Source organism: Carettochelys insculpta, chromosome 16 (assembly GCF_033958435.1).
Source record: "Carettochelys insculpta isolate YL-2023 chromosome 16, ASM3395843v1, whole genome shotgun sequence".
Lineage (NCBI taxonomy): Eukaryota > Metazoa > Chordata > Testudines > Carettochelyidae > Carettochelys > Carettochelys insculpta.
Genome location: NC_134152.1, coordinates 31,901,303 through 31,918,569, shown reverse-complemented (window position 1 = coordinate 31,918,569; position 17,267 = coordinate 31,901,303). Strand labels below are relative to the sequence as shown.

The 17,267-nt window shown below is 40.7% G+C and overlaps 1 protein-coding gene across 3 annotated transcripts in view; it reads right to left on the bottom strand.

Annotated features, from left to right (window-relative positions):
• Positions 1-17,267, bottom strand: part of USP22 (ubiquitin specific peptidase 22) — a 178,958-nt gene that overhangs the window by 9,090 nt on the left and 152,601 nt on the right. For all 3 annotated transcript variants that reach the window (XR_012647743.1, XM_075010791.1, XM_075010792.1), the window contains 4 exons: positions 16,435-16,582; positions 7,121-7,226; positions 5,251-5,409; positions 2,268-2,394 (listed from right to left, as the gene is read on the bottom strand). Coding sequence is in view for 2 of the 3 variants with exons in the window: in XM_075010791.1 (XP_074866892.1) it covers positions 2,268-2,394; positions 5,251-5,409; positions 7,121-7,226; positions 16,435-16,582 (540 nt within the window). In the remaining variant the exon portion in view is untranslated. The remainder of the gene's footprint in view (positions 1-2,267; positions 2,395-5,250; positions 5,410-7,120; positions 7,227-16,434; positions 16,583-17,267) is intronic.

Below are 17,267 nucleotides of genomic sequence, written 5' to 3'. Positions count from 1 at the left end.
AGCATATTGTTTTGAATGGTGACTCAGCTATCTAGGGAGATATCTTAACATAAACTGGGGATAAGTTTAACATTTATGCTATGGCCTCCAACAGTGACTCCAGCATGATAGGCACCTCACAAACCTATACAGTAGCTTATGTTTCCAACGAAACTGGTGATTAGAGAAATGTGACCATGGTTAGATATGCCTTTTAGGATTCTACCATCTGACGGGTGTATTTAATCTGCCATCATCAACAAAGTAAGAAATTATCTCAGGTGACTGACATAGTTATGACAGTTATCTGCGCACACAAATTACTAAGTCAAAATAAGGGACAAATGGATGATAAAATTAAAAAAATAATCTGCCTCTTTTCTCCCAAAGGGAGAGATGCATTTGTGATCAAGTCATACTTCCACATCCTTTGTACTGAAGTGGAGAACGGAACAAATAGCAGAAGGAGATGAATGAGCTTCTATTTAAAGAAGGCCTCTTTCCCCACTTCTCAGTACTCCTGTCCTATTTACACTTCTAGCTAATTATTCTCCCTTGGCAGTGCCATAACAATTCCCTAGCAACAGAACAGGGTGTCAAACTTAGACTTAATATTTTTTTGATTCTCTGCTCACCTTTGTAATCGTATTAATAATGCTGTCAGAACACATATATCTTCTTTATGAAGAATTTGATATCAGTTACTCTCTATTAAATACCTTACGATTTATCATTACAACAGCTATCGGGACTGAGAGACTACTACAGTGCTTTGATGCATGAAAGGTTACATATTAACTTTTACCAGACAGGACAACAAGATGACTCCAAAGATCACTCAGGCTATGTCTACACTAGACATAGAAGTCGACCACCAATATACAATTTTAGCTACACCAACTGCATAGCTAAAATCGACTTATTGCTGATCGACTTCGACGTCTGTCTACATGGAGGAGGGTCGATGGGAGCACTTCTCCTGTTGACCTTCCTTATTCCTCACCTCTCACAATAAGTTCCAGGGTCGACTTTGACCCCTGAAAGCATTGCTTCATGCGTGAAAAGAACCCCAGGAAGATCAACCCAGAGCAGGTCGATATTTCATGATAGTGTGGCTCTAGCCTTATTTTAAGAACCATCAATCACCATGGCTACACAAATGCTACTACAATCTGTTTCTATATTGTCAACCAGGTTGCTTTGCCCTGAAGCAATCTCATCTTCTTTCCACTTTGAAAAGGAAAACAAAGAAGGGTATGCCTATACTTACCAGGAGATGGGGGTTCAATTTCACTTGCCTCGTGGGGAGGACATGCAACATTGAACTATGAGGGCTCATTATTGCAAGCAGTAAGGTAGGTCAATGGGAAAATTTCTCCTGTCGACCTCCCTCTGTGAGGACGGCCAGGTAACTCATTTGTCGTAGCTGGAATTGTGTATCTAGAATTAACTTTCAGGTGTAGTGTAGTCCTGGCCTCAAGACACTTCCATGCTCTGCACTTACTGCCTACTCTCCATGGTCACATTACTTGCAGTTAAAGCCACAGACAGTTCAGGACTGAACTAAGTGGCCACCCCGTATACTATCTTCTACCACAGCTTCTGATATCAACGGTGGGCTGGAAGTACTAACAGTCACCACAATATAATCTTGAGACGAAGGGTTGGGAGGTTCCAGGAAGCGTTTTTTATTGTTGTCCCTATAATTTTGGAATGCTTTCCTTTCAAAAGAGAGTGCCTCTGTGGCATCCTTCCTGCTGAAGCTCAGGGTATTTGGTTTTCTCTCATTCTTTGTGGGTTGTGGGCAGTGTTCCCTCTAATTGTTTCCATCCAGGGGCTGAATAGTTTTGTAATGTGCACCCAGGCATGTGTGGATGTGCACCACCCATAGAAACACACACTGCCAGATGTGGGTGCTCTGCTAGTCACTTGGGCGAGACCTGACTATCTCATGGGTGGCTGCCCAAGTGCTCAACTTACAGGAACACTGCTGGTGGGTAATGGCTCTATTGTACATGGGGAATAAGTGCCACTAGGGATTCATTTGCGTTTGGTCCAGAAATATTCTATTGTGAAAAGTGCCTGGAGACAAATGGGCAATGCTGCACTATACCCTACAGTTATGATGTCCTTAAACTAAAATGTAACAGGACAAGCCTGCTATCCTTTAGGTTAATGTTTCAATATATTAATTACTGTGATGTTAGAGGTAGCAGAGAGATCGACAAACTCAACTCATCCCCCCTAAAGCAGAGTCTTTGTTCTTTCATCCGTCTTTGTGAACTTACTTTGAGATGAAAACAGGCCACGATAGGTAATTTCTTCATAGTGAGTTGTTTGGTAGATTCCTGGTAGCTATGGCAACCACTACATTTGATTTTGGCACTGCTTCCTAGATGTTCTGGCCTTGTAAACCTGAAAAATATTAAGCAATGCAAGGACAAATAACACAGGCAAATTATTTTCAATGCATCTTGAAAATAGTTTTGATTGTCAATTGCAAGATAAACTGATGGCTTCTCTCAGGAAAGCCAAAGGTGACCTGCTGCCCCTTTCCCTACATATTTCTTTAAGTGTAAGAGCCGCTGAAAACCATGTACAGTTTTGCATAATGCATGTTCATATTATTATAGAAAGATTAGGAAGATGAACACAGAGTAGAGTCAGTTATAGCTCTACAGTAAACCCTCAATTTAACAGACCCCAATTTAACGGGCTTCGGAAATAAGGGACGCTGCCTGCCAGCTCCCTGCTCACCCCCACATAAATGCCGGTGACTCACTAGAGCTGCTGGAGCTGCCAGGGCCAGAGGAGCTGCAGTGCTGAGCATGCTGAGACCTGTGGGAGGCGGAAGGAGCCAGGCCCGTGTGTAGCTCCTCTCCCAGTAATTGGGAAAGGGAGATGGGGAGGGCAAAGGACTGGACTGAGTGATGGCCTGGGGAAGATCAGTGCAGCATCATAAGGCATAACCATTCAGATTTAATGGACTTTTGCCATGAATGGACACCTCTTCCTCCCCCATTAGTCCATTAAATCAAGGGTCTACTGTATTATAAAAAGTAAGTGCAATCCCTGCGCTATAATATTTATATCCAGAAAGCAGATGCAAAATTAAATATGCTCATCCTCCTCCCCCTCTGCTTTTTGTAAGATAAATCAGAATTTTTAAAGCTTCCAATGTAGGACAACCCTGTTTCAGATTTCCAACTCAGATATTTACATTTGCTTCCACTTGGGCGAGCTGCCCTGAAATGCATCAGTGGCAGAGGAGAGACATAATGTTTGCTCATCCATCACATTCTGAAATAGCTTGTGCAGACCCTTTGTTTTCAAAATCAAAAATGTGGACAAGGGAATTCTGAAGCAAAGCTGAATGCTTGGTGAGCGCAGGTATATGTCAGGCCTAGCACGCTCTTCCAGCTCACAGGCTGGTGGGGTCAGAGCTCTAGAGGGAGAAAGAAAAGTCTGTGCACAGAATTCTGTTCAAAGTCAAACTATCAACACCTAAAAAAGATTTGCTTTGAAAACCTAAGTTTTAAGCAGTGCTTTTTTTGTGCTGGTACTGACTACTGGATCCTTGGCAGCCACAGTCATGGGACTGCCTGGGGAGGGAGACAGGGATCTTGCTGAGTACTGGCTCTTCCTTCTTTTTCTTTCTTTCTAAACCAAAAATGCACTGGCTTTAAGACATGCCAGCTGGTTAGCAAAGGCAGGTGGAAAGGTGCTTTACAACTGCACAATGGGGTTCGGGAAATTCGTAGACAGTGGGGGGGGTTCTTGAAATAAATACCCAGCAGCTGCACAGACTCTCATAGAAACATTAAAAACAAACAAAACGTTCAAGCTCTGGGAATCCTGATATTAAATCCTCAGGGGAAAAAAAAAAGACACGGAGGACTGACATCTAGTTATTCTTCATAATTTAAAAACTTACAAGCTTTATGCATGTTCCAGTCTCCCTGCTAATGTTGGTTAAAGTTATTGAAGCTTCCAGTGATAACATGTTTTAAAAGTATAACTGGACATTTAGACTCCTAGAGATCAGACACAGTCAAGTGCCTGTTGGTACTGTTTCTGATCAGCCATCCACCTCCGTTCTCATTCTGCTTGAGGCAACTGCAGCTTCCAATACTAACTGATCACCACGGTCTTGATTGTCTTGATTAAGAAATGCATATTTCCCTTTCCCTTGTGCATACTACCTCCAGCTGCTCTTTCTTGGTTTCCATCAGAAACTTCACAATCTCCTGCCTCCATGTTTTTGGCCTTTGCCACTTTTCTGCTCAGCCCATTTTCTTCCTTCCAGATTGTTACATGCTGAAGCCATCATTTCAGTGTGGATACCACCCAACTGTACTTCTCTGTCTCATTCTTTGATGCTCAATCTACTTATCAGCACCTAGCTTAATTATCTTTTCACTTATTACAAGTTAGGCCAACATATGCAAGAAGTGCTGCCCAGACAGTCTTGGAGACTGACGTCCGCTAGCCACATAACAAGTTTGAGTATTGCAGGCTCTCTCACACTGAGCCTCAGCCAGACCTGGAGAGTTCACCTCTAGAGGTGAGTGGGAAAATAACTTTCCATGGCTCATTTAACCCTTAACTTATCTGCTGACAGCACCAAGAAGTGGGACATTTAGTACCTGTTGTGGAAGAGGTTTCCGTGAGATACAAATACTGTCCTGGGATTGGGGTTAGGGGGCCAAACTTTCTTTAATAGAATACAACAAATAGATTGTCAGATAGCAACATTTGGTCATGTTCTGCTAGAGATCAAAACAAAACAAAAAATCCCAAACCAGCCACAATAAAATTAAGTGAATGTTGGCCAAGGAATATTGTGGTGGTAAAATGTTGTTGCAGGCTGAACCTCTCTAGTCCGTGACCGCTGGCCCTGACTGGTGCCAAACCAGAGACTTTACCAAACCACAGAAGGTCAGTATTATCTAGCAGAATTACAAACACTTGCACTGCTTACAGGGCTCTGAGAAGACATTTAGGGGTAAATTAGAGCTAAACAGCAGCAAAGAAGACTGAAAGCCAACACTGGCGGCTGTAAGCAAACTTTGGGACACAGAGAAACTTGGTCACGCCCGTGATAAACGTCCATCTAACTAAATAAAATCATGCTGGATAATGGATGGTGCTGGACAAGAGTGTGCTGGACTAGAGAGGTTCAACCTGTAGTTGCCATTATTTCTTATTTGTGGACTGCAGAGGGGAGCAGAATTATTTCCGCATCTACATTCTGTGCACCACATTTCATACCTTCGCAAGCAGTCTGTGAGCGTGGTGGTGCCCGATACGTGGCTTTCCCCATTCACCACACTGCCATCGCTGCCTGGGCTCAGTGGCCAGAACGGTGTAGAGGAGCCTGGCAAATCCAAACTGATGTCCCAGAATGGGTCTATCGTTGTGGAAACACCACTAGGAAAGAGAAAGGAGTTTAGTATTTAACTGGAGGAGTTAAGAGGAACAGTCCAAAATGTGTGACTTATTATATGGTATAAACTAGATATTTACTGGAAAAGGCATCCAGTTCTACTTCATCCCCATAGGGCACTCAAATTACACGAAGTATGTATGACAAACCAGTTGTGCTTAGTAACATTTATGTAGCCAATTCCTTTACTGGACATTTCGTTAAAAACAACAAGGAAAACCAGAGATTCTAGGAAATTTATTGCACGTTTTGAATGCAGTATATAAATTTGCTACCATCTACAAGTTAATGGAGTTCAGTGATTTAGGGACAGCTGGTTAGGTTGCTCTGAGATGCAGAATCTGGCCCGTATCCTGAGATGAAAGTCCTAACATGTTTTTATTAGACTGTTGCAGTAGCTGTGTTCAGACAAAAAGAGAAGAATACTCCTGATACGAAATGGTGTACTAGCTGGAACTTCAGACTTCACACTACAATCTGATATGCCAGTTGGAAATTGAGATCTTAGAGAACACCAGAATCAGAATAGTACATTATATGTCTGCTCATGCTCCTCTTCAGGACAACTGATTACAAACCCCCAGTGGCTAGAGGTGATTGGAGGAGTTGCTCTGAAAGCTATGACTGCCAGTCCTTTCAACTTTTCCTTCTACAGTTCACATTTGTATGTGATTCTTGCTTCCAAATACTAACTTTTTTGTTTACAAAAGAATGCTCTGTCTGTATTCTTTATCTGCTCTTCTGCCTTCCTCTAAATACCACTTCTTAAGACTAAAAATCTTAATTTACAACTTTGCACCTACATTTAGTTTCACCAGTGCAAGCTATTTGAAATGTTTAAAAGAAGAAATATGCAACACGTAGGCACATTAATTTCAAGCTGCCAAACTTCACCTTATGCATTGAACCTCCTGACTTTTTCTTTAACTCCCATCTTTCCTTTGTTAATTTTCTTAAAAATTCTGACATCACATATTATTTTTAGTTGATACCAGCTGTGATGATACCATGTCTAGGCTACCACTGTCACAGACAAACTCTATGGATCCAAAAGACAAAACACTAGCATTTTAGGCCTTTTCTCCCATGATGCTCAATCATTCCTGCAGTCCCCAAAACTGAGTACAACTGATTAAAATGAGCAGAGTACAACAGTTCACCTGCTAGAGAGTAAAGATAGTTGTGGGGAATGCAAAATAAGACCAAAAATATGCAGGGGTGCTATGTCGTCAAATGTCTTAAAATAAGCCACTTTGCCTGATTGCATAAAACAAAAAGGATTCTTCCCTGACTCTAGCAAAGCCCACTAGAAACTGTTGCCACCAAAATCTAAGGCTCAGAGTTGCAGAAAAACAATAATGTGACTGTATTTACTTCAAAACTGGTACAGCTGTCTATTCCCTATAAAAAGAAAAATTTCCTTTGGAAGTCGTCCAATGATGAATTTTGAAATTAGCCTAATTTTGGAAGGCCCAATCAAACTCTAACCTAAGATGCTAAATCTCAAACTTGTGACACGTTTCCAAGCAGATTTTTCAGTGTATCTTGATCTATGATGCATGCCTCCTAATCGTTTACATTTAGACGATGCTGTAATTCAACAAGATAGTGTAAGTTTAAAGAATCTAGTAGGACACTGCCTTGATGGATTAAACCCATTCCAGCTGAGTGCTGAATTAATCAAATGACACTTACTGGCAGACTTGACAAGTGACATCAGACTGCAGTCCACCTGTGAAAATTTGGTCTATGATGCAGTTACAGTGGTTGGGGTTGTTGGCCTTCTTCCCATTGTCGTCACCTGCAAGAAAGCAAATGAAATCTTTGTCAGACATCCTTACACATGCCCAGTCAGTTCAGAGGGGCAGTTTGAAAACTCATACCCACTGTGTATTCCAGAAAACCTAGGATCAAGAAAATATCCATGTGGAATACAAAAATATGGTGGTGACATGTTTTAATGCAATTTAGTGTTTCAATAGAAATGAGGCCTTAAGGTCACGTGATCAACCAGACAACCTCAGGTGTACTCTGAGACAGCCTGCTCTCACTTTAGAGGGCGATTTGCTTCACCGCAGAGTGTGGGTTTCAAAGCTAAGAGGTGCTACCAAAGTGGTTAATGAAAATGTCTACTTAAACCCCACTACCAGGGCCACTGAGTGGCACATGCAGTTGAATAAAAGGACAGTCTTGGCCACAGAAGCAGTGATTTCCACGCAGGGTTAGCACACAAGTGCGTATTATTTTCTTAAATAATTCAGAGGACAGGTTATGCACAGATAAAGATAATGGCTGTTTTTAAACAGAGCTTCCTTGATCAGCTTCCCAAAGCAAAAGAGTAAGGTTGTGTCTGGTGCCTACACCCTATCCTTTCATAAACACTGCCCTCATGTTCCTAAGTTTTCATCAGTGAGAAGATGACAGTCTAGCCTCCCAGAGAGCATTACTGTAAGGTATAGTCATGTTCACTTCAAGCTTATTTGTGGAGGGACTGAAGACTCTCTGCCTTCCATTAGGTGAAAGTGCGCATCCAACCTCTAAGTACTGCTGCCAAAAACACGCATGCTGGAAGCAGAGCAGCCAGCTTTCTGAATGGGATCCCAATGGGATTAACTGAATGCAGCAGTCCCAGCAGTTGGTCTAGCAGTCACAATGCGAGTCTGATTACCAAAAACTCCAAAATACCAAACTCTGCTCTGATACATATTCTTTTTCCAGCAACAATAAAAATGGTTTTAATGGTTTTAATTCTCACCTAATTCTCACTTATCTCATTTATTCCACATTAGCTCAGGTTGGAACCCTTGTCAGTCAACCAATTTAGATTTTCAACAGTTTTCCATAATTTCAGTTTTAAAATCTGATGCTATTAGATGACTGTAAACAGTCAAGCCAAATTAAAGTACCTTAAATGTGACTATAATTTCTTCTGTTTTGTGTGCTTTTGAGTTTGCTTTTTTTGTCACGGTGACTGAAAAAGTCCTTGCTTTTGAAAAAGGAGCTCTGTTGGTAAATAAAATGCTAAGGGGGCATAGTCCTCATTTTTTGGGTACACTGGAACCTTTTAGGTTTTATTTTTATTTGACACTTTCGCAAACGAAGCACACATTCTGGGATGCATTAACAGGACTGTCATAAGCAAGACATGAGAAGTAATTCTTCTACTCGAGTGTCCAGTTGCTGGCATCACATTTCAAGAAAGTTGTGGAGAAACTGGTTCAGAGAAGAACAACAAAAACGATTAAAGGTCTAGAACACATGACATATGAGACACAACTGAAAGAACTCGGGTTGTTTGGTTTGGAAAAGAGGAGACCGACAGGAGACATAACGATAGCTTTCAAGTACCTAAAAGGTTGTTGCAAGGAGAAAGGAGAAAGATTATAATGGGACAAGAAGCAGTGGGCTTAAACAGCAGCAAGGGAACTTTAGGTTGGATATTAAGAATACCTTTCTGTCAGGATTGTTAGGCACCAGAATAAACTGCTTAGGGAGGTTGTGAAATCTCCATTCCTGGAGATATTTAAGAGCAGTATTTTAGATAAACGTCTCTGAGGGATGATCAAAGATGGTTCTTGATCCTGCTGTGAGGGCAGAGGACCGGACATGATGACCTCTCGAGGTCCTTTCCAGTTCTAGTATTCTATGATTCTAATAATATCTCAAATGGCTCAGAGAAGCTCTTAAATTCTGCAGCTTCTTGTCTTAAGCCTTTCTGGTCATTAAAACATACTGAAGAATTAATTTCAAGAAATAACAACAAATGGCTTAAGGAAATAACTTTAAAAAAAGTTAGTGCATACACATTGCAAATACATTTAATAAGCTAGTTTGAGAACAAAGGACTCTCAGCTAAAAGTGGCTTCAGCCCTAATCTTGGGAATTTCATGATCAGAGTCCCAAAATGTGGACTTGCAAAATGTGGATTTCAATTAAAATCCTCCTGAACCTAGGACCGTCAGGATTTTGAAAAGGTTTAATTTATGCTCAACGTTTCAGTCAATCTAACAAATGAGTAAAGAATGCTGTGGCCCACTCCATTGACGTGTTCGTGTGTCAACGATGCCCCTATACCATGTACATCGGACAGACTGGGCAAAATCTTCGCCAAAGAATAAATGGACACAGAGTAGACCTCAGGACACATAAGCGGGTCAGTGAACACGCTTCAATACAGTTGGTCATTCTGTTGAAGACCTGAGAATTTGTGTCTTAGAATAAAGAGACTTTAAAAACAGATTACAGAGAAAGTTCTGAACTGGAATTCATATTTAAATTTGACACATTAACACTTGGTATGAACAGAGACACCAATTACCTCACCCATTACATGGACTGCTTCCCTTCCTTTGGTGCTTGTAATTATCTCAGGCAGGACACTTAACACCCCCCACTCTTCTGCCCCCTCCATCAGTCCTATGTACCTGATTTGTCAGTTTTTATTGCGGTTTTTTTTTGGACTTGCGTACTTATGAATGTCAGTCTGTATCGGAAATGAGATCAATTTGATGAAGTGGGTCAGTCCCACGAAAGCTCATCACCAAATAAATCATTTTGTTAGTCTTTAAAGTGCTACATTCCTGCTGCTTTGTTTTGTTGGAGTCCAGACTAACACGGCTACCTCTGGAGGCCATTTTTAATTTGTAAGATTGCACATGGATTTTAACAACGATTCAAGATATTTTATCTTTGTTTTTAAATCTGCATTACAATTCTCCCTTAAATACACTATAGGAGATAGTTATGTCACTATAATCCACCATCTGAAATTGATTTTCTCCCCTTTTCTTTTTTTGGAGTAGGGAGAAGCAGAGAGAGAGGCTCTGCCCATTTTCATTGGCCCTCTGGTAATGTCCCTGCTGCATATTTTAATAGTCAACCACTTCTGCCCAAGGGAGAATAAGAATACTCCCTTTTCAATTACACAAGTCAATTAGGCTCGGTGATGAGGGGGTCTCAAAAGAATATTCTGCAAGCTTGTTCACAGCTACACAGAAGGGCATTACCCACACATTATTTCCCAAGACATCTGTTTGGAAAGAAGGAAAAGAATAATACTGTCACCTCCTTGCATTTCTCTCTCTCTCTTATACTTACTAGCAGCTGCAACTGATTGTGCTGTTACAGTTAAGGCCGTAGTCAACATATTTACCCTATCGTATAGTAAATTCTGTTTCACAGGTTTGTACGATAGCCATACCTAATCACACCAGGTAAACAGCACTCTCTCATAAAACAAATCACTCAAAGTAGATAAGAGGTTTACTGTATTTAAAAAAACTCCAGGATTGCTTGAATATATGCACATACAAATTGTGCTGATTAAATCATAAATTGTGTCCTCCCCAATGGTAAACAGTTTGGATTTAGATTAAATGTAAATATTCTATGATCCCTCTAATAGTGTAAGCATTTCTTTAATTTGGATTACTGAAAGATGGTCATAGTTCACAAAAAGTACTTCCCCTAAGTGTATGAGATGCTCCTTTATATGCATACTTTATAAAGTAATAGAAAAACCATAAAATAATTATCAGCAAGCATTACAGTAGCATTTGCAGGTTACATTTTCCAGTGTCGAACATTCCTTTAAAGCTATCAAGATGCTTTGTCTCACAACCTTAGTTTTCTTTATTTTTCACAAAAAAGGGACACAACAGTAATTAATTCCAACATCTGAACCTTGGTGAGACATGCAATGAACACATGCGTGTTCCATACTTCTGTTGAAAAGCTACATTCTCACAAGATGGCGGTGCGTAATGAACATTTATAAGAAACTTAGAAGACTAGAATTTCACTAACTCAAAGTTGCAAATGTCCATCCCTTACCTATAAGAACTAGACAGTCGGGCTAAATGTGTGACATTACAGTACAATGGGCACATCCTCAATCCCCAAACCTTCTGGATTTGCTGTATGTCACTAAAAGAGAATCCAAACTTCACAGCTATGTGGCAAACCTTGTAAGTGGTAGGTCACTGATATTTTCCCCTTAATCTGAAGAAACTATGTATAACATTAGCCTCAACGTCAGACTTACAGTTTGGACAATGAACAGTAATGGCTTTTGAATTTATTTTTATATGCAGTATTCTACCACATTCTGAAAGGCAACTACTGTCATAGATCACCAGCTTTCATTCGTAGTTCAGTCTGCTAAGTTTGTTGTATGCCATCCCACACACAGCTCAGCATATTTTCCTTTGTAGTGACATGGGCATGCATCTGCAACTACCTGTTTGCGCATGACACACCCAACTGAGCAGCACAAGAAAGTCTGTCAGTCGGGGCTTTCTTCTTTAACAGGCACCTCCACAGGCCTGAATTTCAACCTTTAACTGCAGTCTTTCACATCAGGACTGATCTACACATGGAACTATTCCAGTCTAACTCCATGTGTGGAGACACTTATCCTGGGATCAGAGTATCCACACGTGGATTTAATTTCATTTCAGACTAACTCTGCTGTGTTTCAAATTCACACCCCACCTTAATCTGAATTAACTTTTCAAGTGCAGCTAAGACCGAAAGAAGAAAGGATAATTTGTACCTACTTCGTTTCTCTGAGGTCTGCTACGCCATTTGTGGGATACATACCGGGTGAAAATAAAAAGTGGTTTGATGTCAACTCCATTTTTTCAGGGGAACTTGTAAAATGGGTGCTCTTAGGTGGATTTTTTTCAGAGAAGGGGGTAAATTAGATTAGATTGATGTGACCTAAAAGCTAATTTTACAATTTTCAGGCAAGGCAGCGTAATACATTTTTACTTTGCTTTAATAAAAATTTAGAGATTTGCAAATCCTTAAGACCACCACAACAAATACTGGGATGAAAAGTGACAAACAATGCCTTTCCATGGGGTCTACCACATAACTGTATAAAACATACAATAAAAGGTCAAGTAACTGCTCTACACATTTCCTGTACCATCTTCAGTCCAAGTCTTCAAAGCCTGCAAATTAATTTGTCATACATGGTTCTTCAGAGGATAAAGTCTGAAATGTGTGGTCTTAAGATACATGTCAATGGACTGACTAATGTTCAGTTTAGTTCTCAGTCAAATGAAGTACCACAGAAAAAGGTCTTTCTGCCCAAAGGCAGCCTGAGCTTTAAATCCACTTGGTTCTGTTAAGATCCAATGAAGAAAAAAAAAAGTCTGCTCAGTAAGAAAATTGGTGGAGGTTGCCCTCACTAGCAAGTGCCCAGCAAGACGACGCTATAATAATACATTGACATTACCCTGCCTAGTAAAGGAGAGTGCAGCAAGCATGCAGATACAAAGCACATTACCACTTTTAACCCCATGAGCTGGCTGAAAATGTTTAAGAGCCCAAATAAGAAGTCAGCCATACGCCAGTGAAACATCAGGTATGGTCAGTGCTACCATGATGCTACTAGACTATCTTCAAAGCTAGAGTAGTATAGATTTTGAAGAGGAGGAAGGGAAGAGTAGTAATAAAAAACATCTCCACTTTTGTCTTCCCAAAGGCTCTCTCTTGTTAAGCCATCCTTTCAGATGGAGAGAGCTCAATCTAGCTCCCTATCCAACAGGTCAACATGGCTTTTTGGATTGGCCCATGGGAAAGGAATCATGTACCAGGAATGGCTGTTTTTCAGGTGGGCCTGATTTTCAGTTACCTTAAGGCACTTGTATGCTATTTCAGCGGCAGAAAGGAGCTGGGGGAAGGGGGGGAACAGATCCCTGAAAATACTCCTGCTTAAAGGTCCTTCCTGTCCAATGTGGGCCTGTCATAAAGACTCTATACTAGCCCTGCTCCCCAGTATGGGGGATGGATCTGGGGAACAGCTGGAGAGCACTGGTGTACACTGGTTCTCTGTTTCCCTGGACATTAGGTGACTATGGGAAACAAAACAAATTAAACCAGCTTCAGAGTTTTTCTGACTTACATCAGCAGTCTGGCAGGCTCCTTCATGGCCTTAGAATAAGTATGTTACTGAAAGCTACTACTTGACTCAGTATTTTCAGATTCCTTTTAATACTAAATTTCAAAAGCACATAGGGATCTTTGCTTACACCTGCAAGCTCTCGCATTACAATTGCAGGGAGAAATCCACCATTCTTAATTAGGTTTTTCAATAAACGCCCAAGAAACATAAAAGGGTCTTGTAGTTGATAGATGGTGTGTCACGATTCAGACTTTCAAGTCCGCTGACTGCTTTATCAGCCTCAGTAGAAAATGAGAGGCTAAAATCCAGATAGAATCTATTACCTACAATGGTCATTGGTAGTTGCATGAAGCTTACTGAATTTCTATAAATTTCTGCCAAATGAGAGATATCCAGATTTATGAAAGAACGTGTTACTTGTGATCCAGCACCCCCCAGCTCTTCAGAAGAACAGAAAGTCTCCAAATTATGCAAGGGTTTTGTTCCAAAAGTTCATTTAAGTTGGTTGTTTGGAACTTGGAACACATTTTCCCATAGAAGTATTATAAATAATGGTTTGATTCCCAGGTGAGCCCAACAAAAGCCTGTTTAACACATAATATAGCTGAAATACTGTATACCTGCAAAGAAAAATAGTAGAAATAGGGTTTTGGTTTTGTTTTTTTCAAATTTAACCTTAAATGCTGGTGCTAGAGAAAAGACAGGTTTAATTAGAGGAAGAGGAGGAAACAGATGGAGATTGTGAAGGGGGACTTCTGGACATCCCCTCCCTGCCCCCATAAGCTATGTGCTGGCTCCTAAGACCAGTCCCTGGCCAACCACACACCTCTCTGTGAGCTGCACCCAGAACTGCTTAGCATGAGGTGGTGAACCTTGCAAGATGAAGGATTCCAGAGGAGCAGAGAAGACCATGCAGCTGGAGAGAACTGGCAGTTCCTCCTTCAAAGTGCCATGCCTCTCTAGCCACTGACTACGCGGTCAGCCCCTACTCCTCCAGAGACCTCTGGCCAGTGCTTGTGCTGCTTGCCACCATCTGTGCCTCTTGCCTATCCCCTCTAAGGTCAGGGTCATCCTTACCCATATGGAGAATATGCAGCTCTTAAGGGCATCTGAAAATTTGGGGCACTACTGGGTCTTAAATGTCCACCCACCTGCCTCTTCCTGTCCATGATGCATGGCTCTGGTTCATCTGGAGAAGATCTAGTTAACTTGAAAGTGAAAAATCCTGCCCGAGCTATTAGCAGAACACTGAACCTGTGAAAGAGCCATTCAAGGCGTAATGAAGCCATTTTACAGGCATTTTAAACCCCAGGTATATACAGTCAGTTTCTGAATTTACTGCATTAGTCTACAGGCCCTTAGTTTAAAAACTGCTTTAAAAATATTTCATTAGTGTTTCTTAAGATTATAAAAATCACAGCCCCTCAGCCCCTGGATACCTTTGGGCATTGGAGGGAGGGGTGAATCCATTTAATAGTATTGCATAGGGCCCCATAAATCCTAAGGCTGGAGGCTGCAGGTGAGCTTTTGTTGGTATGTGTGGATGTTCTTAAGTGGGATATATGTAACTCAGGGAGCGTTCGTACTTCTCTTTGGGAAGAGACCTTGTCTATTATGAATCTGAACAGATACATTCACTGTCATCGTCCAGCATATTCAAACTTGCATTCCATAATGTGCAAGGATATTTCAAAGATAAAAGCCAGATATCAAAATGTTTCAGGGAAAGCTGTGGGATTCTTCCCTTTGATAGTCCTTTTTTTGTAAACCTCAAAACTCACTCTAGGTGTTGTGTGTAAGCACTGTGGATATCTACAGTGCTCTACAGCTTCAAAAATAAGGGCATCTAGCATTTCAAGTAGCAGCATGTTGTTTTAAGTCCAGTTAACACCTCATGTTTCTAAACAGAAGGGCTGTTTCTACACAGGCCACGTCCTTCGGAAGTGGCATGCTAATACACAGAGCGAAAGATGCTAGTGAGGCATGGATGCAAATTCCCTGCATCTCATTAGCATAACGTCACATGATTTGGAGTCTGGAAAACTGTTCTTCTGGACTCCAAAATGCTGTGTAGAAGCACGGCCCCGGGGGCAGGTACTTCTGGAAGGAAGTCCTTCTTCCGGAAGCCCCTTCTTCCCAAAAATTTTCATGAAGAAGGGGCCTCCAGAAGAACCACCACCTTCCGGAAGCCCCCCTGGGGCCGCACTTCTACACGGCATTTTGAAATCCGGAAGAACGATCTTCTGGACTCCAAATCATGTGATGTTATGCTAATGAGGTACGAGGAATTTGCATCCATGACTCATTAGCATCTTTCGCTCCGTGTATTAACATGCCACTTCCGAAGGAAGTGGCCTGTGTAGAAACGGCCAATGAGTGACCAGACAAATTTGTAAGTATGGAGTATCAACTTCTTCTATACTCATCAAATAACTTTAGCTAACAGAGTTAGACATACAAGGTTACATATAAGTATATTTTCTACAATTCACAAATTTTACAAACTTAAACTTCTCTTAAAATCTTGTTAATTTATCTTTTTAAAAGTGCTAATGAACATTTCTACTGTAAATAAAATTGGCTTCTTTATTACTTTATTAAGGTTGAGAGACAAGGTATCAAGACTGAATTCATTCTGAGGTAAAGGTTTGTTTGGTCTTTCATTCATGGTATTATTAAGATGTTATGTATCACAAACATGGTATTTAATACTTAAGCAAAACAGTCTTGGACACTTAGTTGGCCTCCTCTTGCAGTTTTAGTCAGTAGCTTACTGATGAACTAAATAAGCGTTTAAAATACCTCAAGTATAAATAGAATTTGGACAGCAATTTAAATTACAAGATACTGACTCACACAACCAATAAGAAAAGGGCAAGTTCGTGACTCAAAGCAACTCTCTCTCTTTATATGTGGGTATTCTGGCAGGAGGAGAAGTCTGTTTGATAGATGTACAAGAGAGTAAAGAACAAATTTAAAAAGGAACTTGCAAAATAAAGAAAATACTGTGCTGGAAGACTGTTTACCCACTGAAAGAGAGAGCTCTACCTTTTAATTCACTATCCCCCCTGGAGTGAGGCGTTAATACAAGCCTTACCTTTGCAGTGTCTGTGTAGCACATCTAACGCAGCAATGAGGAACTCGTGTGCATCTTGTTGCTCGTACCCTGCTAAATGCCGTGCATGCGTCCATACCAGGTGCAATAACCTATATGGAATGTGAGGAGATCGGTGCCCAGAGTAAAACTGCTCAAAGCAAAGAAAAGGACATGATTGTTAACATGGTTCACACTCTCTCTGCATCTAGCCATAAAAGAAGTTAGTGACTGGAATTAGGCAATGAAGTTGAACAAAGCTGTTTAGTTTTCACAATTTTACCCTGAAATGTTCAGGGTTTTTTGTTTTTTTTAAACAGATCCTCCAAGGAAGTGGCTTGAGAAGAGAATACACCAAACATGCTAAATTCTTGAAATTTTCTGTTTTTGTAATGAGGCTTCTGTGTTATACTGAGAACAGAAATAAACAGTACTGTACTCATACCTGCTGATAGCACTACAGAACCTCTAAAAACGTATTTGCTCTAAATTGAAGACATACCACACATGTAAGGGGTCAAACAGACATATTTGTAGATTATACACTGAGTTAGAATTAGGAAAAACCATAACAGTAGATTCCCTTGGGAGGGAAAAATACCAATGTTTACTATTAACTATCCCCTAGATATCAATTGCTGTTGACTAGCAGCCACTGCAACACTACAGACATGTATATATGGGGAAATTTACTGGAACCCTCTGACCAGTATAGCATGCTTTGTTGTCAAAGCAATGTAAGATAAACCAGAGAAGGGGCATTTTTATTCCAGAGTAAGAGTGTACATATGGGAAATTACACCAGTATGACTATACTGCTACTGATATAGTGATAT